Here is a 23998-nt window from a genome sequence, read left to right as displayed (position 1 = left end):
GCAAGGCAGACGCCGCGTCGGCGCCGTGCGTGGCGCTGTGGCTTAATCGGGACGCACGCGCTAGTGCTGTTTCGTCTCCTATTCGCAAGTAAGGTTGCAACTAAGGCTCGCCCTATCATCACGTTGCACGCTTTCATACCCCGGTGGTGCAATTGTCGGCGATAGACGCCGTCAAATCCAAGACTGTTTGGCGCAGTTAGGCGCAATTTTCGTCGATTGTATCAGGATGGCGCAGTAAATTCCATTTGGCGCACTTCGGCGCAGTTGGGGCAGGAGTTAAATCACTGCATGAAGATCCCGACGCCCTTTCCCGCTCTCCACTTGCCCGTGACCCCCTGATCTGCGTCTGCCCGCAGCTATAATTCTTCGTCTCTTACGTATGCCAACATGTCATCCGAGCAGCGCCAGGATCCTCTCTCCTCGACGACCTGTCTGAGCCGTCACCCTATACCACAAACTCCAAGCTTCGACGCACTACCCGGTGTATTAAAGGCCTACGTACACCTGCGGCGTCAGTACTACTGGCGTTGAATGTACTGTTTCATCCGACAGTACGTCCACTCGTGCTCGGAGTGCCAACGCCGCAAAAGCCCACTTGACGCGACGACTGGGCCGCTCCAACCCCTGCCTTGTCCCACCAAGCCTTTCGATCACATTGGAATCGATTTGTACGGACCCCTTCCAAATACTCCGAATGGTAATCACTGGGTAATCGTCGCTGTGGACCGCCGCCCTCGCTACGCCAAAACTTCAGCGCTTCCGTCTGGCACATCAGGTAAAGTGACCTTGTTCATCCTCCATAACCTCCTTCTTCACCACGGTGCGCCTCGTGAGCGATCGCGGATGTTCCTTCCTCTCCGAAGCCGTAGAAGCTCTTCTACGTGATGGTAGAACTACCAGCACATATCATCCCCAAACGAACGCAATAACTGAGCGCTTTAAGTGCACACTAGGCGACATGTACTTTTCCGCTCACCATACCAAATGGAATCAGATAGTATACCCTTGATTACCTAAGCTTACAAAAGTGCCACTCAGTCTACCACAGGATTTTCCCCCTTCTTCCTTCTTTACGGCCGTAAGCCTTCATCCTTCATGGACACTCTCCTCCCATACCGCCCCGACGCCTCCAAATCCATGACTCTATTTGAAGTCGCCACCTACGCTGAGGAATGTCGCCAGCTCACACGCTCACTTACCTCGCAAGACCAGGCCCGCCAGAAACACTGTCAAGACCGCCGCGAAATGGTTCACGTCAAAAGGTTGAAACCGCACTACGACCCGCCAGTATCACCGTCTCCTTAGGTCGCCAGGTTGGCTCCTTTATTACCGAGGGAAGGGTAATTGTAGTGACCAGTGATGCTACTGCGGACTTCTGATTTGGAGCAATTTTTGGAGCATCAGAAATTTCATTTTGGAGCACTTTGGAGCAGGCAATTTGGCATTTGGGAGCAGCTTGGAGCAGCTGATTTTTTACATCCTGAAGTATTTAAAAAAAACGAGTGTACATGCGACACACACACACACACACACAAATTGATATCGTGTCATATATTGCTAGTTTTCCCAGATGTCATTCCGTATATCCATAAACAGAAATGATGGACACATTGGCGGCATGCAGTTATTATAATCACATGTCATGCTGCACTTCAAACAAGCGACAGTAGAACCCCACTGTTACGTTCCCGGGCGCTGCGTCTTCCCGGCTGTTAAGCTCCCATAGTACCCAATGCATTGGTAGCACCGCTGTTGCGTCGCAAATGTGGGACCGTTCCCGCATCATGTGGCCTCTGGGCTGCTGTGCCTTTGTTCTGCGTTTTTCATGTTTGTATGGCATTCTTTACTGCTGCTCTACAAAGAGCATGGTGCCTGGGTTTCAAACCAAGTGAGGTGCAGAACTATGTGGGCATAAATATACAGTAGTTCTAGCGTTGTACCTGCAGACTGTCTCATTGATAGCAGTCTCTAGTGCAGTCAGTGAGGCATTGTTTTCTTTTGGTAGAATCGACCATGTTACTGAATGAAGGCTCTCAGCAGCCTTCTGAATCATCTTCCATTGACATGGAGGTTAGGAGAGTCACTGATAGATAGGCAGCAATGCAGCTGCTAGGTGCTTTCCAGCCTGTACTTTTGTATGATGCCTCACTTCTGCAGCCAGGTGTCTGTGCCAGCCCAAGTGGTCTAGTGAGCAGAGCTTATGATGAGGTTCTCTTTATGAAGGGGTGGTAGATAGGTATTGTTACGAGATATCGTGGCATTACGATAATAGAGTCGGCACACGATGTGCTAAGTCGCGGGTACGAGGTGCCGACACGCGAAATGCCTGGTCGCGGGTCCAAATAATAGACGCTCGGTAAGCTCAATCGCGCAGTCGGAGGGGCCGACGCGCGAAATGCCTAGCCGCGGGTCCGAGGAATAAACGCTCAAGGTGTCGACACTCGATGAGCGAAGTGCCGACGCGCGAAATGCCTAGCCGCGGGCTCGAGGAGTCGACGCTCGAGGTGCCGACGCGCGAAGTGCCTAGCCGCGGGTCCGACGAGTCGACACTCGGTGAGCGATGTGCCGACGTGCGAAATGCCTAGCCGCGGGCTTGAGGAGGCGACGCTCGATTAGCTTAGTCGCGCCTTCCGAGGTGCCGACGCGCGAAATGCCTAGCCGCGGGCTCGAGGAGTTGAGGCTCGCAGGGCCGACGCGCGAAGTGCCTAGCCGCGGGTCCGAGGAGTCGAGACTCGCTGAGCGATGTGCCGACGCGCGAAATGCGTAGCCGCGGGCTCGAGGAGTCGACGCTCGATGTGCTTAGTCGCGCAGTCGGAGGCGCGGATGCACGAAATGCTTAGGCAACGCCTCCTAAGCATAGGCAAGGATCCGAGAAGCCTGCGCGCAATGTGCTTGATCGCCGAGTCAGAGACGCCTACGCGCGAAAGGCTTAGCCGCGTGACCGAGGATTCCGTGCCCGAAGCTAGGTCGCGAATCCGCGTCGCCGATGCTCCGAATGCTTGGCCGCGGGTCTGAGACGTCTACAAAAAGCGGGATCGGCCACGCTACTGCGATGTCCACGTAGCGCCCGCTCTAATACTAGTCGAGATTACGGAAACTGTCCAGAGATCGCGAAGAGACCGCAACAAGCGGTGCAGACGACGCCATCGCGAAGCGAGCACCGGACCAATTGGCGAACCGCGCTGGAGTCACGTGGCGGGCGCGGGCAATCGGTGGCTCCGGCACGACCTTCAATCATTTGCTTTTTCTGTGCTTGTTTCTGTATGGAGGAGATAGCTGAAGCGGCAAATTTGAAGACGGAGAAATGCTCTTTCCAACGAGTCCAAGATGGCGGCGCTCGGCTGCGCCGTTCCGGAGACATCGTGGCTTGAAAAACGCCGTTTTTTCGCGATTTACGCGAAATTTTTCGGCACCTTGGCTGATACAACAATTTCTTTAGAGCACTTCTACTTGCTTTTCAGGGATGATATTTCGGAATCAGATAAAATAAGAGTTACAGAAATTGAAAATGTGATCTTCAAAAAATTTTTTGCCATTTTTCGCGATGCGAAAGCCGCGTCCCCCCTTAATCGGGACGCACGCGCTAGTGCTGTTTCGTCTCCTGTTCGCAACTAAGGCTAGCCCTATCATCGCGTTGCACGTTTTAATTCCCCGTTGCTCCAATTGTCGGCGATAGACGTCGCCAAATCCGAGACTGTTTGGCGCAGTTAGGCGCAATTTTCGTCGATTGTATCAGGATGGCGCAGTAAATCCCATTTGGCGCACTTTGGCGCAGTTGGCGCAGGAGTGGAATCACTGGTAGTGACAAACACGGACGCCATCAAAAGAGGTAGAAGAAGTCGTGTTGGTGCTCACGCTCGCTCTGCTTGTTGGTGGACCGCTTCCGTGGCGCTTGATCATTGTGATAAATCACACCCTGACCTGAACGTGCGCTTCCATTAGTTTAGAAGTTATTCAAATAGTCATTTTGATTTTCCGTCAAAGTGATGTCTGCTCTGAGAATAATCTAGCTCAAGAAGCACAATTGTGCTACATGCCACGGGTGATATTAAAAATTCTGTTAAAAGTCACAGTTTCGCCCGAAAGGCGAAGCATCAATTGCGATACCAAATTAGTAGAGAACTATACGGAGTAGGGATAGTAGTTTTATCGGCTGCATAAATTTGTACACATTCACTTACTAACTGAATTAACACGCATGCCCTACTGAAAAGCCCCGTATTCCCCCATAACTCCTATATCCAATAACATCATATGACATATAGGAAAAACGTGTTTTTGTATGGCATCCTATGTTTCATATCGGATAATTGGATATGGGAGTTATGGGGCATATGTATTTTTCAATAGGGTGGCGTCAGCGTGCACAAGGAAACTTGAATAGATCGCACTCAATGACCGCATACAACCACTGTCAAAACGCTAGCGTCAGCAAGCGCGCCAGGAGCAGTGACCGAAGGTTCGTGTGGTCTATCGCTTCAACGGAAACTGAGCGGCGAAAGCACAGCGCATACAAAGGTCAGAGCCGTGTGGAGATCGCTTTCAAGATACGGTGCGCGCGACAGCTCTCAGCAGCGAAAAGTAAAAGTACGCAGTGCCTGGCAGAGTAGAAGCCACGCACCCTCCCTCACGCGCTGCCTTCCCGCTTTCCTCCTTTCGCGTGGGAGATGGAGTGGCCAGTTCCCCTTGCGCCCGGTCACAAGATATGCATTTAGTGCCGCAGCTAAACGTCGCCTCTCCTCCCTCCCTCCCATCCTTCCACGGCCCTTTGCACAACGGAAGACGTCGTGTTTGCTGTCCGCTGGGCGTTCGCTCTCCGTGAAAGCGCGCATCCATCGCGTGCTTTCACTCTCACATGTAGCATACGGCGCTCAGCGACGATTTTATCGCCCTTGCACTTTATACGGAACCTCACGGCGATGGCGACGGCTGAAATCCACTTGGAGTGTCCATATAATTGCTATCGCAATAAAAAACAAGAACACCATGTGCATTAATGTCCACACACAACAAAAATTGGTTGTCAGCGCCAACGTTACTGAAACAGAATTCAGTTTCACAGCTCCGGATGGCACAGCCGGATGACACAAAAGCTGGTCCCGTGACGTAGCAGCGCTGCAGCCAGGTCTTGGTTACTGCGCTGCGCATCGTCTGCTGCACTGACGACATGCGTAGCATTCCGGGTCCGCAACGGAAACTTTAACTCCGGCAAACACCAATTTTATTTTATAATTGAAATATGCGTGAAACGCAAAAATACCTTTATTATACAACCACTCAATTTGAATAAAATGTGGTGCACTCGAGAGAGAAAGGTATTTTCTAGCCTCCGAAACAAAATAATTTGAAGCCCGCCGCGGTGGCTTAGCGGCTACTGCGTTGCGCTGCTGACCATGAGGTCACGGGTTTTAATTTGATGAAGACCAAATGCAAAAATGTCCGCGGTGGTCAAAATTAATTTGGAGTTTCCACTGTGGCATGCCCCATAATCGTATCGTGGTTTTGGCCCGTAACACCCAAGAAAGCCATTAATATTTATTAGAATTAAATTTTTATCTATATTTTTTTTTTACAAAATACGACGAAAAGTGGAAACTTGTGGCTGCGAATCATGACTTCGGGAGACAAAGATCATAGGAAGCAGCAAAGGTTGCACGCCTCGTTTGGCTCTGGAGGAGACATTATTTATACAAGGGAATATACAGTTGTATTTAAATATTATCGAAGCTGCGATAAGCTTGCCTTTGTTTGAGTACGGATTCATGCAAGCCGCCCAGATATGCGCGAGCCTTGTGCCGCGGTGTCTTCCCTCGTGATGCGATGATGCAACGGCGCGCATCCGCAACAAATTATACAAATATCGACGGCTGGCATGTGAATAAACAGTTGCTAGTAGCGCCTGTCCTTGTCCACTTTGTCTTTTGTGTCGGTGTATTAGTTTGTGCTAAGCTACTATTACCATAATGCAAGACCAACTAGCCCAACAGTCAGTTCTCTCGAAAAAATAGAAGCAAAAAGTTCATAAATTGGTAACTTGGCACTAATAGCAGATATCGCAGTTTTGTAAACAGCATCAGGCCAATAAATTCCATGTGGGAATTTACAGTGTACAATAACCGTTGGAGTTTTGCAAAAAGTCTTACACCATTGGCATATTATCCGAGCAGTGTATAATACGCGTACATGTCCGGTTTGGATGTATTGACACGTATACATGTTTATCTTTCACCGGCGGCCGCTTTCTAACGGCTAACAAATGTTAAACGTTATCGCCCGGCGCAGGACGCGCCTGTATAGGAAGTTTCTGGAACGTTATCGATGCTTCTTTCCGTTGCCTGTTTTCACCGACGCTTATGTTATCTGATTGTATGACCAACGCGAATTGTCTATAACTTTCTGGAAGACCCGCGGGCATAAGGGATTAATCTGGAACCTTCGATGACTCAGGTATATAAGCCGACGCGTTTCGCCGCTGATCAGATTTTCGACGATCGCCGACTGTGTTCGCCGTTATCGTTGTGCGTTGAGTGTAGCTTGCTTTTGTGGGCACAGGTTCGCCCAATAAACAACCAGTTTCGTCATACACAGTTTTTCGACTGTTTTCTCTACCGTCACTACTACGTGACATCTGGTGGAGGTGCTAGTTCGTTCATGCACCGAACGCCCCCGCAAAGCCGCGACCCAAGCCCGAAACCGGAGAACGAGACCAACGTCGCCAAGGACCAGCGAGCTAGCCGTAGTTCGGACTTCTTCCCGAAAAGACCACTGCAATCAAGGCCAAGTCAACGACCAAAATGGCAGCACCAGCATCCCCCATCCTGCTGCAGCAACCTCGGGAGCCACCGACTTTTCGTGGATCATCCGCTGAAGACCCTGAAACCTGGCTGGAGACATACGAAAGGACCGCGACGTTCAACAAATGGAGCGACGACGACAAGCTGCGCCATGTTTATTTTTCATTGGATGATGCTGCTCGGACCTGGTTTGAGAACAGAGAGACCACCCTGGTGACGTGGAACCTGTTTCGTGAGAACTTCATGAGGACTTTCACGAATGTCGTGCGAAAAGAAAAGGCCTAAGTTTTATTAGAAACCAGAGTGCAATTGCCGAACGAGAACATCGCAATCTTCACGGAGGAGATGACTCGCCTCTTCCGCCACGCCGACCCCGATATGTCCGAGGAAAAGAAAGTTCGGTTCTTGATGCGGGGCGTCAAAGAGCATCTATTCACTGGATAGATGATCTGGCAGAATTTGTTTCGGAGGCCACAACGATCGAGAAGACGCTTGAAATGCGAGCCAGGCAATACAACCGCCGTGCACTGACAAACTACGCCGAAGCTCAAGCTCTAGGCGCCGACGACCTGCACGAGACGATCAGAGCGGTTGTAGGGGAAGAACTACAGAAATTATTCCCAAGATTGCATCCTCAGGTGATTTCAATCGCTGACATACTTAAAGAAGAGGTTCAGCGATCACTGGAAGTGCCAGAAGTCCCGGCATCGCCTCAACCACAGCCGCAAGCGATGACCTACGCCGCCGTCGCCCGTCGTCAAGGCCCCCCTCCGCGCTCGCGCCAGGGCCCCGTAACGCCGCAGTTCCGTCGTCCACCGCCGCCGCCGCCAGCACGCGCGCCCGTCGCCCAGCGCAGCTCCCAGCGGAAGACAGACATTTGGCGCGCCCCCGACCACCGCCCGCTCTGCTATCACTGCGGGGAAGCCGGCCATGTCTACCGCCGATGCCCATACCGCGAGATGGGCCTACGAGGGTTCGCCGTCAACGCGCCACGTCCACAGCTTGGCGAGCGACCACGTGACATCGCCGACTACCTTGCTGGAGCCCAGTGGCAACCACGACGACCCTCACGCTCGCCGTCACCAAGCCGCTACATCTCGCCACATCGCCGCCTGTATGCCGGCCCAACCCGGGGCCGATCTCCCAGCCCATACCCGAGAAACTAAAAGCAGCAACCGATTGAGGTGCGGTTGCTGTACGACGCAATGCCGAAGATCCTCCGCCGCCGACGACGACGACGACGATTCGCGAATCATCACGACGAGATATCAGCACGCCGCCTAGCAACAGCCTTGACAACACATCGCCGCCGAACGAAGACCTTCCGACGCGACGTAGCAGCAGCAGCAGAGCAAGCCGACGCAGCCGTGATCCGACGCCACGAATTAACCGCAACGCCAGACGCCGGTCTACCGATCTAAACGTGCTCATCGATGGTCATAACGTCACCGCTCTCGTCGACACTGGAGCCGACTATTCCGTCTTCAGTGGCCCGTTCGCCGCCAAGTTGAAGAAGGTGAAAACAGCCTGGCAAGGACCCGATATCCGGACAGCGGGAGGCCACCTAATAACGCCAACTGGAATCTGCACAGCGCGAGTCACGGTAAACAACCGCACTTACCCGGCGAGCTTCGTAATCCTGCAGCACTGATCCAGGAATGTCATCCTAGGCATGGACTTTATAAATCAACACGGTGCAGTCATCGACTTAAGGTCCAAGTCGATAACGCTTTCAACGCACAACGCGATACCACCGGATACAAGCATAAGGTACCATGCCTTGAATGTGCTTGAAGAACAAGTCACCGTTCCGCCTCGCTCCAGCGTAATGATTTCCGTCGGCACCGAAGTGCCTGCAGACATGGAGGGCGTCATCGAGGGCGATCATCACTTACTGCTCGACCGTGAAATTTGCGTCGCTAGAGGCATAGCTGAGCTACGTGCAGGCAAAGCAAGGGTGATGCTCACGAACTTCAGCCCCGAATACAAGCACATTAACAAAGGCACCACAGTCGCCTACATCGACGAAATAGTACAAGCCGGCAGTGCTTTCGCCTTCACGGATTCCAGTGCACATACAACGACGACTACAGTACCTGAACCAGCTTTCGACGTCAATCAGAACCTTCCCAGGCATAAAAAAGAACAACTAAAGGCTCTGCTCCTGCAATACGAGGACTGCTTCTCGTCATCGTCAAAAGTTCGACAAACCCCTGTCGCCAAGCACCGCATCACAACCGACGAAAATGTCCGGCCACTCCGTCAGAGCCCGTACCGAGTTTCGGCGCGCGAACGCGAGGCCATAAGGCAACAAGTCGACAAAATGCTACGCGACGACATCATCCAGCGGTCCAAGAGTCCGTGGGCGTCCCCCGTTGTGTTAGTGAAGAAGAAGGATGGAACCCTACGTTTCTGCGTCGATTATCGTCGCCTCAACAAAATCACGAAGAAGGACGTATACCCCCTCCCACGGATTGACGACGCCTTGGATCGACTCTACAACGCAAAGTATTTTTCGTCAATGGACCTCAAAACCGGCTACTGGCAAATCGAAGTCGACGAGAGGGACCGGGAGAAGACTGCCTTTATAACACCAGACGGACTGTTCGAGTTCAAGGTCATGCCGTTTGGTCTTTGCTCGGCGCCTGCCACTTTCCAACGTGTCATGGATACAGTACTGGCAGGCTTGAATTGGCAGACTTGCCTCGTCTATTTGGACGACGTCGTTGTGTTTGCCTCAAGCTTCGAAGAACACCTGCGGCGCCTTGAAACAGTTCTTCAAGCAATCAAGACCTCCGGACTCACGTTGAAGCCAGAAAAGTACCGCTTCGCATTGAGGAGCTCTTGTTTTTGGGCCACGTCATCAACAAGTCTGGAGTGCGCTCCGACCCTCAGAAAACTGCGGCCATCTCCAACTTTCCTCCGCCCGCTGACAAGAAGGCAGTGCGTAGAATTCTTGGACTGTGCGCCGATTACAGGCGCTTCGTCAAGAATTTTTCACGGATCGCTGAGCCCCTGACGTATCTCAAGAAGGCCGACGTCGAGTTCAAGTGGGAGACGCCGCAAGTCGAAGCATTTGAAGAACTGAAGCGACGCCTGCAATCGCCGCCAATACTTGCGCATTTCGACGAAAATGCCGATACCGAAGTCCACACCGACGCAAGCAGCGTAGGACTCGGCGCCGTGCTTGTGCAGAGGACTGACGGACTAGAAAGGGTTGTAAGTTACGCTAGCCGGTCGCTATCGAAGGCGGAAGCAAATTATTCCACAACAGAAAAGGAGTGCCTCGCCATCATCTGGGCTACATCAAAGTTTCGCCCCTACCTCTATGGCAGGCCCTTTAAAGTTGTGAGCGACCACCACGCCTTGTGTTGGCTAGCTAACTTGAAGGATCCTTCAGGTCGCCTCGCACGATGGAGCCTGAGACTTCAAGCATTCGACATCACCGTCGTTTACAAATCCGGGCGAAAGCACGCTGACGCCGATTGTTTGTCTCGCGCCCCCGTCTAACCGCCGCCACAAGACGGCCAGGATGACGACACTTTATTGGAACCCATCAGTGCCGACGAATTCGCCGAACAACAGCGAGCCGACCCGGAACTAAGGAGCCTTGTAGACTACCTGGAAGGCAAGACCGTCATTGTGCCGAAGGTGTTCAGGCGAAGATTGGCGTCGTTTTTCTTGCAAAATGACATTCTCCTAAAGAAGAACTTCTCGCCTCTCCGAGCCAACTACCTCCTCGTGGTACCCTCAGCATTGCGTCCAGAGGTTCTGCAAGCTCTCCATGACGACCCAACGGCTGGACATCTCGGTTTTTCCCGCACTCTCGCGAGGATACAAGAAAAATACTACTGGCCTCGCCTCTCTGCCGACGTCGCCCATTACGTAAGGACATGCCGAGACTGTCAGCGACGCAAAACACCGCCGACAAGACCAGCCGGACTTCTACAGCCAATCGAGCCACCTCGCCGACCGTTCCAGCAGATCGGGATGGACTTACTGGGGCCTTTTCCGACGTCGACGTCCGGGAATAAATGGTTCGTCGTCGCTACAGACTACCTCACCCGCAACGCCGAAACAAAAGCCTTGCCCAAAGGCAGTGCCGCCGAGGTAGCCCGATTCTTCGTTGAGAACATCCTCCTGCGTCACGGTGCCCCAGAAGTCCTCAACACTGACATAGGCACGGCCTTTACGGCAGAACTAACTCAAGCCATCCTGCGATACAGCCAGACAAGCCATCGCCGCACCACCGCCTACCACCCGCAGACGAATGACCTCACCGAGCGCCTAAATAAGAACATCGCCGACATGCTGGCAATGTACGTCGACGTCGAACAGAAGACGTGGGATGCCATCCTTCCGTACGTGACCTTCGCATACAACACGGCCGTGCAAGAAACGACGCACATGGCGCCGTTCAACCTGGTCTACGGAAGGAACCCGGCAACGACGCTTGACGCCATGCTACCGGACGTCGCTGACGAAGAAAATCTCGACGTTGCCACTTATTTGCAGCGTGCCGAAGAAGGTCGACAGCTCGCCCGCCTGCGCATCAAGAACCAGCAGAGGACCGACAGCCGACACTACAATCTTCGACGACGCTACGTCGAGTACCAGCCTCTCGACCGTGTTTGGGTCTGGACTCCGATACGCCGACGAGGACTTAGCGAGAAACTGTTGCGTCGCTATTTCGGACCATATAAGATAATCCGACGTATTGGCGCACTGGACTATGAGGTCGTGCCAGACGGCATTTCGCAATCACAGCGGCGCCGGGCACGACCTGAAGTCATCCATGTGGTGCGTCTTAATACTTTCTACGCCCGCTGACGACGTTAGGTACTTTGTTATTTTGTTATTGTTTTTTTACGCGTGGTTTTGTTTTCGCTTTCGTGTTTCTAGCATCGGGACGATGCTTTTTAAGGGGAGGGTATTGACCCGTATACATGTTTATCTTTCACCGGCGGCCGCTTTCTAACGGCTAACAAATGTTAAACGTTATCGCCCGCCGCAGGACGCGCCTGTATAGGAAGTTTCTAGAACGTTATCGATGCTTCTTTCCGTTGCCTGTTTTCACCGACGCTTATGTTATCTGATTGTATGACCAACGCGAACTGTCTATAACTTTCTGGAAGACCCGCGGGCATAAGGGATTAATCTGGAACCTTCGATGACTCAGGTATATAAGCCGACGCGTTTCGCCGCTGATCAGATTTTCGACGATCGCCGACTGTGTTCGCCACTATCGTTGTGCTTTGAGTGTAGCTTGCTTTTGTGGGCACAGGTTCACCCAATAAACAACCAGTTTCGTCATACACAGTTTTTCGACTGTTTTCTCTACCGTCACTACTACGTGACAGTATTATGTGCGGCGGCTTCCAGAGCTATGACATCGATTCTTATTGATTCGTTAGTGTTATAAACTTGATATATGATAGGATTTTCTTTTCTGTATTTTTAACAATTTCTGTGAAAAAATCGCAGCGACAATTTAAAGTTCGCTTGCTGCAAGCTAGACTAACTTTTTCTTTAAAATGCTACAAACCTCACCAAAATCGGTGCATTGGTTGTCAGTAAAAACAAGAACTGCGTTTTCTTGTAAGTAGACAGTAGCCCCCGAGGTAAAGCATCCTTTTAAGAATACTGTGTACTTATTGTACTTTAGAATTTCTGATCAACGTTGCTTGCTACCATTCGTAGTTCTTTAAAAAGCTCGTTGCAAGCCACAAAACAAATAATTAGCATGCGCCTGACGTCGAAGAAAGATCCTTATAAATTGTACTTTTAATGTAGGAAAACACGTGACACATTTGAGGCACTCCGAAGTCAGTCTGAGCATATTTATTGCAACACTTTGTGTCCCATGCATCAATATTACACAGAGGAAAAGTGGACAAAGTTAGCAAGCACCTGATCGGAATCACCAGAAAGCCGAGGAAGCCAGCAACGCACAAGTGAGCATGTATTAGAACCCTCTTCGCTGCCTCAACGCGAGCAAGCATTCCTCAGCGTCTACAGTGCGCACTCTGCCCTCGCAGTGCAGCTGCAGCGAGGCAAAAGCGTGGCAGCACGCACGACGTGCGCTTGAACTCCCCGTCTAAAGGACTAAAACTAAACAACCGGGGCCGAGATTCGACGACAGCGCTGCTGGTTAAGCGACCACAACTTGGATCACCTTTCTGGCCGGAGCTACGATACTGAGTTTAGTTTTAGTCATTACTGTTTTTTTCAAGTCCACATCAGCCTGACGCCAACTCTGGTGGTGGTACCACAACCTCTGATTTACTGGCTTAACAGAGGCCCTATGTGCTTCTCGCGACCTACACTTGCATCTCCTCCTCTGCCAGCCCATGTTGAGCATGCTCACATGACCCGCAAATTGTCATATTTTTGATGAACATTTTGCTTTCTGGTCTCTATACCCACAGTGTCAAATACTGATGCCGTAACGGCTTGCCCACTTGGCAAGTAAAGAAGATACAAGCCGGTGACACAGAGAATATGAAGGGGTGTTATTTGGAGCATGGTCGACCTACCCTGAGCTGACCAGCAAGAAGCGAATGCACTGCATTTTTGCTGTGACTTGAAGAACCCCGACTTCATTTTCGCTCTGCAATATACTGATACGCGAACGAAGGATTATGCACTGGAGACTATTTACAACGTATATTTACACGCAAATATGCATGTAGCAATACTATACATTTGGAAGGCGCCACGAACAAGTGATTTGGGGCATGCCTTTTACACCCTCTACACCCCACCTTTTCAGGACCATGAGCTAGTAGCAATGCAAAGCCCGCCATATTGGTTTGTGTAAGAAAACGAACTAACAAGCACACACTGACACCCTGGCAATAGAAAGAAAACTGAAACCGTACCTATGGGACATAGCACAAGTCTAGTTTGCGGGGTGCTCTAACTAACCGTCCGAAACGAGTGTACCGTCCTTGCGAAGAGACCCTGAAGGCACAGGTTTAGCTGGTGGGCCACCGTTGTCCTCACAGTCATGCAACGACTGTAGAGTTAGTGGTTTTAGACACCCGCCGCGGTGGCTCAGATCGCAGGATCGAATCCCGAACGCGGCGGCCGCATTTCGATGGAGACGAAATGCAGAAACGCCCGTGTTCTTGCGTTGTAGTGCACGTTAAAGAACCCCAGGTGGTCAAAATTAATCCGGAGCCCTCAACTACGGCGCGCCTCATAATCAGAACTGGTTTTGGCACGTAAAACACCAGAAAGAAGATGCGGATCTAGACTGCCATTGGCACAGGCAGGTGTTGGTGGCTTCTGTTGGTTGGTGCATGGGTGGGCGTCGATTATTTTTCACCAGGACTCCCACTAGGGTTCCAGCCGTCTAGAGACTCGCAGGACTGTCCCACGAGTCGCATGAGATACGAAAATCTTCAAAATGTCCCGCATTTCACACTTTATTATTGTTCGACAGTGCCTTGACTTCAGCTGCATCTGTCCCCCCTGTTTGAGGATGTGTTAGCTGCAGGTACTCCAAGCTTCCGAAAAAGTCAGCTAGCTGCGGGGTTCACGGCTGTGACGAACGCTTCTGGCGCCAGCTGCGCACACCTTCCCGCCATTCCCTCCGATGTGGGCGCCCGTTTTAACACGTAATGATGTATAAAACATTTTTGTTTACACAGATTGGTATTTGAATTTCAATTTTTATCAGTTACTCTATTTCCCTGTTTCAGAAATGACAAAATACTGCAAGAGTATATTTCTCGCCAAAATTTAAAAGAATAAATGAGTGTAGTTAATTTCTCATCGTGATGTGTCAATACCCCCCCCCCCCCATCAACGTGTCCCGCATTTCGCATGCATGAGGTGGTCACCCTAACTCCCCAAGGCGTCTGCACGACGTACGAGCGTGGTCTCTGGGCTGGACTCAGTGAGCCCAGTGGCCCTTTTCCGGTAACTTGAACCCATAGTTCTTCCCCTTCTTCGAGGGCACGAAGATCATGAGCTGCATGGTGTCTGTTGAAATCTTGTGCCTGACGATGCCTTGGTGCAGTGTCCCTGTTCTTGAAGTTAGCAACCTGCCGGCAGTCTGGAGCTCACTTTGCTGTGTAAACTGGAAGACGGGTTTGAAGTGAGCGACCCATGAGAAGTTGAGAAGGACTCCAGGGGTGTTTCGGTATGCCAGTAAAGCCAGGAACGGGTCTTTGGTTTTCCGGAGCAAGTCCTTCATTGTGCGGATTACTCGCTCTGCTTCACCATAAGACTGGGGAAACCGAGAACTGCTCGCAGGAAGCCGAAACCCGTAGCCCTAGGCAAAGCCCTGAAAGGCTTTGCAGGCAAACTGAGGCCCGCTGTCATTATGCAATGTCAGGAATACCGTACCTGGCAAAGATGCTCTTCAGCGCCACGATTACTGCTTCAGCAGGCGTGGACAGGAGGGTGATAACTTCCAGGTAACGAGAATGATGGCCCACCACTAGCAGGAACTCCTGGCCGTTCAAACGAAACAGATCTGTGGCCACTCTCTCCTAAGGCACTGCGGGCGTTGCTGTCGGCAAAATCGGTTCAGCACGTTGGACCTTTGTAGCAGCATACAGGTACCCATTTGCCACTGCAGTTTTCACATGGCTGCTGAGACCTGGCCACGACACAGACTTTCTGGCTAGTACCAAACACCGGTTAACACCTTGGTGACTATCGTGGAACAGGTTCACCATGTCTTGGTGCATTAGAGCTCGTACAACTAGGCGTTCCCCCACGAGTAGAAGATCAGTGCATATGGAGCAGTTGCCTCGGTGTTCTCAATAGCGAATCATGTTTAATGGCTACTGGTCACGTCTAGGACAATCTTTCGAGCAAGTTTTATCGGTGAACATTCACCATCCAATTCCTGATGAGCTCTGAAGCCTTCAAGGTGCACCGCCAAAGTTGCTGAAGAGCCTTCCCAACTTGGGACACAAAAAGCTCGACGCTAGCGAGAGGATGGAGAGGTGGAGTGCTCAGGATCCTATGACAGAGTGTCGCCCATGGCTGGCAATTTGCCCGCGACATACTAGACCATGAATTGGTAGCCTAAGAGCCTGATACGAAACCGTTGTACTCGAGTAGGCACGAGGTCCAGGTCAGCTGATTTCTGCCACTTGGCGAGTGGCTCGTGGTCGGTTTCAACAACGAAGCTGAGGCCCCGCAAGAACTCATCGAACCTCTGTACTGCCCATGAGACAGCCAGTGCCTCCTTTTCGATTTGGCTGTACCGTTGTTCAGCAGAAGTCAAGGCTCGTGATGTGATGGCTGCGGCTCATCTTTTCCCGGTTGGTTGATCCTGCAGAAGGACTGAGCCCAGTCTATAGGAGCTGGCATTGGCAAACACTGAGGTAGGAAGTTTTGGGTTGCACCGAGCCATGTACGAGCTTGAGGCAACCATTTTCTTCGGGGAGTCGAGGGCCGTTGCTTGAGCAGTAAACCAAGTCTAGACAGTGGTTTTGTTCAGTAGCAATCTGAGAGGCACCGTTGAATGGGACAAATTTGGCAAGAAGCACCCAACAAGGTTCAGCATCCCCAAGAAGCACCTAACACCTGTCAAGTATGTTGGAGAATGCATGCTAGTTATCGATAGCAGTGACCTTGTCTGGGTCAGGCACGGTGCCACTAGAGCTGACGCCGCCGCCGAGGAATTTGACCGATGATACGGCTATAATGGTGGATCCAGACGAAGGGACGAATCCGGATTTTTAGCGGACGACGGATGCCCCGGACCGTCCGGCTGCAAGCGCATCCACACGGCGGACGAGGCCCTAGCAGACGACAGCGCCACTGAGCCGGATTACTCTCGACCGCAGCCTCTACGCTGGTTTGAGAGTTGCTTCCTACAAAATGGAGGCCAGCAAAAAGCGACGTTTGGCCGCGATGGCTGTTGCCCTGTCAGAGATTGACGAGGTCGTTGATTTGTGTCCTCGAAAACAGCGTTGTTGGCGGAAAGACTGATTGGGAAGGAAAGAATTGGGGGCCCAAAACCTGCTCTACAAAGAGCTCCTCGACGAATACCGGAGGCTGATTCGTGTAAGCAGAGAGAAGTTTCTGCAACTGCTGTCGCGCATGCCCCCCCCCCCCCCCCCGCATGCGAAGGGAGGATACCATTATGCGCCATTCTATATGAACGGAAGTACGCCTGCAGGTCACACTGCGTTACCTTGCTTCAGGTAAGCGTCACACGTTTCCAAGTTATTACGGAGAGCACCGTCGTAAATGTATATCGGTTGAAAACCGAGCTTGGTGCTGATTGTAGGCCGCTACACAAGTGTCTTCAAGCGCGCTCATGTGGTTGCAAGCTCAATCGCGCCCGAAATATTCAAAGCAGATTCAGAGGGTTCGCGTAGAATGGCTATCACGAGTGCACACAAGTTTTGTATGGCCGTGCTGGCGGCACCGACTTTCTTCATAAACATGCACGAGATAATATTGATTTGTTTACACTTAACTGCACCACTAAGTGTGACTTGTTTTTCGCTGATACTGTATTCACTTACTGCTCTGAAACAACCAGGTATCAGATGTATTTGTACACGCGCTACTTCTTTTGTAGTCTGCTAGCGAGCAGTTGACTGATATTTCTTTTTTTTTGCATTGCAGGAGAGAGTCACTACTCCCTGATTGTGACTGATTGTGACGGTGTCCGCATAATCTGCACGGCTGAGGTCTCTTCCACGATGAAATAAAGGGCGGCGTCATCGCACAAATTCATTGTTCAATAGAAGTGAACGACACCAGGAGCTATGAAGCACTGAAACCAGGCGCCAGCAAACAAAGGACTGATGCTGACTGCAATGCGGCTGTCCTCGAGCAGGAGAGAAGTGTACTGGTTGCCAGACACTGCGTGTTTATAAGTTAAAGCTGCGGCTGAACCCCGCCAATATCCGGATGTGAAAAACGGCTTGGCGTTATCCGTCCACGCGGCTCACGGAAGAGGCGCAGACGAGGCGAATCGCTGATGTGAGGTCACGTGATGGGCCGTCCGGCCCGGCAAATCCGGATTCAGTCCATCGTCTGGATGCCCCATAAGTAACAGTTCGAGGCATTCAAGGTAACTCCGTCTTCCTGCAGTCTCTGGAGGACGGCTGGAAGACGGCTGTCGTGCTGAAAGCGATCTCTGCCTAACACTAGAATGTCATCCACAATGTTCATACAGCCTTCGAGCCTTTCCAGAATTCTTGACGGTTGGCGCTGAAACACCTCTGGCGCCGATGCGATTCCAAAGGGCAAATGGCAGTAACAATAACGACCAAAGGGGCAAATGAATGTGGTTTATTGCGAACTTTCAGATAGGTGTACTTGATGAAACCATGCCCTGGCATCAAGCTTTAAGAAGACTTGCAGACCCAAGCAGACTGAACACGTGGTCAACAGTAGGCACGAAGCGTTTCTCGTGCAGGATCTACTACTGGCTGAGCTTGGTCAGGTCGACATATAGGCGGTATCCTCCTGTTGCTTTTGAGACCACCACGAGGCCTGCACACCATGGTGTGGGCTTGTCAGCTCGATGGATGACACCTTCCTCCTGCAGTTTGTCCAGTTCGTCTTTCACCACCCCCCTGAGCGGAATGGGCATCAGCCTTACGACCGTTAGGGAAAACGCTACGGCTCCAGGTTTAATGTGGATGTGGTACTCTTCCTGCACGATACCTAGTCCTGTGAAGCCGCACTACAGCTGCAGGTGGTGATAGCGGCGTCATGGCGGCAGGGGCGCCTGCTACAGAGTCAAGAAAGTGGGTTGTCCCGAGGCGATGCAACCTAAGAGGGGCCTGTCAACACCGCCAACGACGTATAGTTTTTGCTTGATAGAGCGGCCTCGCCAGGACAGAGTAGCGGGGAACGTACCGAGCAAGTCCAGTTTACAGCCGCCCAGACCGATAGGCTGCTCACCGGTGGCTTGGTTGAGCGAGGCGGGACATCCACAAAACAACGGGGCACGACGGTACCATCCGCGCCTGCGTCTATTTTGAACTGAAGGGGGTAGCCGTTCACCTGTAGCACGACGTGTCAACCTTGTTCTTGTGACGACTCGAAGGAGAGCTGCTGTATGTGAGTCAGACGCTTCGTCCCGGAGCGCCAAACTGATGCGAAATGTCCCCATTTTCCGCAAAGGTTGTAGGTTGCTCTACGAGAAGGAGAGATATGCTGTTTGGTACCGCAGTAACCGCACAAATCCTTCGATCCACTTCGGAGCTGGTCGTGTTGCTCGTTTTCTCTGATTCTGTGAGCTTTCCGAAGCCGTAACCCTGCCATCGTCTTGGTTTGCTTCCGCGACACGGCTTTGACATTGAGGGAGTCCCGCTGCGAGTTACCGTTCTGCAGTTTTTATTGCGATAGCAATTATATGGACTCTCCAAGCGTATTCCTACCGTCGTCGTCGCCGTGAGGTTCCGCATAAAATCCAACGGCGATAAACTCGTTGCCGCGCGCCGTATGCTGTATGTGCGAGTGAAAGCGAACGCCCAGCGGACAGCAAACACGTCTCCGGTCTTGCGAAAGGTCGTGGGGGAATGGGAGGGAGGGAGGAGAGGCGACGTTTAGCTGCGGCACTAAATGCGTATTTTGTGACCGGGCGCAAGGGGAACTGGCGACTCCATCTCCCACGCGAAAGGAGGAAAGCGGGAAGGCAGCGCGCGAGGGGGAGGGTGCGCGGCTTCTACTCTGCCAGGAACTGCGTGCATGTACTTTGCGCTGCTGATGGCTGTCACGCGCACCGTATCTTGAAAGCCATCTCCACACGGCTCTGAGCTTTGTATGCGCTGTGCTTTCGCCGCTCAGTTTCCGTTGAAGCGATAGACCACACGAACCTGCGGTCACTGCTCCGGCCGCGCTTGCTCACTCCAGCGTTTTGACAGTGCTTGTCTGCGGTCATCGAGTGTGGTCTATTCATGTTTGCTTGAGCGCGCTGACACCATGCTTGTTAATTCAGTTAGTAAGAGAATGTGTCCAAGTTTCTGCAGCCCATAAAACTACTATCCTTACTCCGTATACTCTACTAGTAAATTTGCTATTGCAATTTATCGTTCGCCTTTTGGGCGAAACTGCGACTGTTTTTTTCTCGTTTTTCGCGTCTTCGTGCTTTGAGTGAGCACGTCCTAGAGCGCCAATCTTGGGTTTCGACAAGCGAGTGTCGAGCAGGCCCCCGACGAACTGGTCGCGTACAAGGTCGCGTACTTAAACGACTGCTGACGAGTATTTGCCCTTTTTCGCCAAGTTTCGGAACATTGTGTAGAAGGCATCCACCGTTTCGCCGGGCGTCTCCGTACATTGGTGAACTGGCTAGATGCGTATACTTTGTTGACCAGATGCACGAAGTGGCCTGTGAGCGCCTCTGACCGCTTCGAAGTAACGGTACGCCGTGGCCTGTTCCTTCGTTGTAGGTGGTCGCTGTATCAGTAGTTTGTTATATGTGGACTCGCCCTTAAGAACGCGCAAAAATTAACGACACCATAGCTGGCGTCGGCAGTTACGATTCGACACCACTTCGGTCCGAAAATATCATTTTTATTACCTTCATCTTTTGTTCTCCGCACTTTTCCACATTTAACTGCAACTTTCCGTTAAAAACGTCATTTAAAGAGCGAAAAGCGGCGTCGCAGCTCCTTCGAAACCGCACCTGCGGCCGGTTCCCATGAATTGCCATTTCGAAAGTACGAGCGCACCCACCGCCATTTTTTCGTCGAGAGTGGTATATTTTACTGTCAGCGGGACGAGCGGATTCTGCATACGATAGTGAAGCGTTCTAATTGGCTTGCGCAAACTACTGCGGCATGCCGGCACTTTGCAAAGGACTTGCCGTTAAAGCTACAGTATTGGCCACACGCACGTCAAGAGCCGCGAAGTTTTTTTCTTCTGTAGCTCCGGCGAACTTCGAAAGGTAGAACGCCATCGCGAACCGTAATCAGCAATAAAGTAAACGAAGCGTCGACGAACCGTAACCGCCGACTCTTCGCAACTTTACGTGGCAGCAGCAGCACGTCGTGCCTAGTCGTGCCGCGTTCACGCCGACTCAAGCCGCGTGAATATCGATGGCAACGCTTGAGCGGCCGTTGGTTCAAATTGGTCCTCAAACGCGCGACCGCTTTGACAGGTGCTTTCGCATTGTAGCTCTCACTGAGCGCGATAGTACACAACGTAGCGCACGCGGTGCCGCACGGAACTGCGTAAAAACGAGTGTGCCGCCGTTGTAGCTTCCGAGATTGGTGCCCCACGGATAACTCCGCACTTTTGTGCCGCCATCGTGGCCTCCTAGATCGGAGGCCAAGGTCACCATACGCTGTACTGCTTTGCCCTGAAGCACGCTGGAGACATGCCTTGGAAGCACGCTTACCCTAGCGTGGTGGAAAGCGAGCGACTTTCCTCGCGGCTTTCGAAATCCCCGCGCGGAGCTCGCTCATCTCGGCGGTCGAATCTTCGTCACGGTCGAACTGGAGCGGGAGCGTGCGCGACCTTGCGCCTAGTTTGGTGAGGCTTCTATGCTTCGGAACTTGGTGTGCGCCCTCCTTTCACAGTGACTCGGTTTGAAGTGCTTGTTATAGAGAAACGAATTTGTTCGTGGTAAAGTACGTTGCTTTTGAAAATGTCAGTCTTTCCCAACTTTCTTTCAAAAAACTTTCTTTCTTTCTGTCGTTATATCTGGATGCAGCTTTAATATGCAGGGTCGGAAAATCATAAATGCCGTGAAATGTGGTCGTTATAACTGATAGATCGTAATATCTGGGATCGCTATAAGTGGGTTCGACTGTATGCATTTGGAGGGCGCCACCATCAAGTGAGTTGGGGCATATCTTTTGCGCCCTCTACACAATCAGCTGGAAAATATTTCTCAAGTCAACTGCTTTGGCAAGATGCAAAATCTTGCCCAAAAACAAACACCAACACAGCGCAAAACCAACACCAACACAAAAAAACGCGTAATAAACACAGTTCTTGTCACGTGATCACTCTCTTATCATCATCAGCAGTATAAATTAATGTCCACTGCAGGACTCTCTTATGCACATGCATAAACGTCTCAGAGTTCACTTCGTCTCAAGAATTCTCTCGCAACCTACTGTATTCCCAAAACTTTAATGAAACAACAAAACAAAGTTCTGGTAGTATTTGTACCTTTACTGCACTGAGTCTTCTTTCGAGTAAGATGACACTGCTGCTGACAAAGATTTATATGATGTGCTGAGAAAGGAGAATTTGCGTGCATATCGCAGGTCTGGTTGGAGATCGATGAAAGCAGAAGTCTTTTTTGTGCAGTGGATAAAGGCCCTTGCGAGCAGGAATACTTTTACAATGATTATCAATCTTATCGTGCCTCCTCAATGATAGACCAACTAAGCCTCACCTTCCTGAGCAGCGCCGACATGGTCTCCAAGTGGCAGGCAAGGGCGCTCTTGTGCAATGCCGTTTGCTGCAATGAAATCGGAACATTTGAGAAGAGAAACAGAAGGGTTCGGTTTTCCTTAATCATGACCGTATAAAGCCAGCTAGCAATGAAGTCAAGGAAAGCATAGGGATTGTCGTTGAAATTGAGATTGTAAAATAATGAATAACTAATAATGAAAAGATATCTTGTCGCCGGTAGGGACTGAAATGCGTAATGTGAAGTATGTGGGTTCGTCCCCACCGGCAACAAGTTATATTATGCATACTCCTATAGTTATCCTATGCTTTCTTTTTCGTTGCCTGGGGGCTTTTATGGTCATGATCAACATAGTAGAAGACTTTTAAGGAGGCTTTCACAAAAGCAACGCTAGCCATTGCAGCATGACAAGTGTTCTCTCTCTCTCCCAGCACGTACACCAAATGTAGAGAGGCACTCTAGTTTAATTAATTAGAGCGTAGAGCACTGCAGCGAGAGGTTACACAGTGCAGGCAACACAGGCACACGGCTTCGACCTACTCGTCGTCTTTCTCGAAGCAGTGCATACTGCTCGTTCTTCTTCAGTACAATTATCTCCCCGGAGAAAAGGAGCCATCCCGGCGACCTACGGGCAGGATAGCACAGGGGGGTCGAAGTAAGGCCGCTGAACGTGCACGATTTCGCGCCCTCGGCAGCCCTTATCCGAAGGTGGCTCAAGGGGTTATATCATGTAGTTCACAGGAGACGTTTGACTGACCACACGGTAGGGACCCTGGTACTTGGAAACGAGTTTCGCTGAAAGTCCAGGGCTGGTGGCGGGAACCCAAAGCCACACTAGTGAGTCAGGAGCATAGGGTGCAGGAGAGGCGGAAGTATCCCAACGGTGCTTCTGTCGCTGCTGGTCTTCCGTAGTAAATGTGCGGGCGAGCTGTCGGCACTCTTCCGCGTGTGCAGCAGCTTCGGGCAGGGCAGTAGATTCCGTTGTGTCAGGGCGATACGGAAGAATGGTATCCACTGTGCAGGAAGGCTTGCATCCCTAAAGAAGAAAGAACGGGGGAAATGCCGTAGTGCTCTGTGTGGCGGTGTTATAGACATACCTCACGAAGGGTAGAACGCGGTCCCAATTAGTCTGGTCAGATACGACGTACATGGATAACATGTCGCCAAGACTACGGAAAGCGCTCAGTCATCCCATTAGTATGCAGTAGTGGTGCGGTGCATTACGTGGCATTCCTTGAGTAGGGCTTCTATAACCTCAGAGAGAAACACACGGCCTCTGTCGCTGAGCAATTCTCTGGGGGCTCCATGGCGAAGTATGATGTTACGCAGAAGGAACCATGCAACATCACGCGCAGATGCGCTGGGCAGAGGCGAAGTTTCCGCGTAACGCGTTAGATGGTCTATTGCCACAATCACCCAGCGGTTGCCGTCTGAAGTACTCGGCAGGGGCCCGTAAAGATCAACTCTGACGCTGTCAAAGGCGCGTCCTGGGCAAGGCAAAGGTTGCAATGGGGCAGCTGAGGAACAAGGGGTATTCTTGCGGCGTTGGCAAGCGAGACAGGAGCGCACATATCGGCGGACGAATCGGTACATTCCGCGCCAATAATAACGGAGTCGCAGGCGCGCGTACGTTTTTAGTACTCCTGCATGCGCGCATTGCGGGTCATCGTGAAACGCTGCACATATGTCCGAACGTAGCTGCCGTGGGACCACGAGTAACCATTTGCGGCCGTCCGAGAGGTAGTTACGGCGGTAAAGGAGTCCGTCACGAACAGCGAAGTGGTGTGCTTGGCGACGCAGTGTACGGTCAGAAGAAGGCGCTGATGGGTTGGACAGAAAAATCAGC

General features: G+C 51.5%; 1 protein-coding gene across 1 annotated transcript in view; it reads right to left on the bottom strand.

The window, feature by feature from the left end:
- LOC119445354 (inversin) overlaps positions 1–22199 on the bottom strand; it is a 369285-nt gene extending 347086 nt beyond the window's left edge. Inside the window, exon 1 of the mRNA XM_037709663.2 lies at positions 22135–22199. Within this exon, the coding sequence (XP_037565591.1) occupies positions 22135–22155 (21 nt within the window). The 5' untranslated portion in view covers positions 22156–22199. The remainder of the gene's footprint in view (positions 1–22134) is intronic.
- Between the last annotated feature and the right edge of the window lie 1799 nt (positions 22200–23998).

The sequence above is a fragment of the Dermacentor silvarum genome, chromosome 3 (genome assembly GCF_013339745.2).
Source record: "Dermacentor silvarum isolate Dsil-2018 chromosome 3, BIME_Dsil_1.4, whole genome shotgun sequence".
NCBI lineage: Eukaryota > Metazoa > Arthropoda > Arachnida > Ixodida > Ixodidae > Dermacentor > Dermacentor silvarum.
This window is presented reverse-complemented; position numbering and strand designations above follow the sequence as displayed.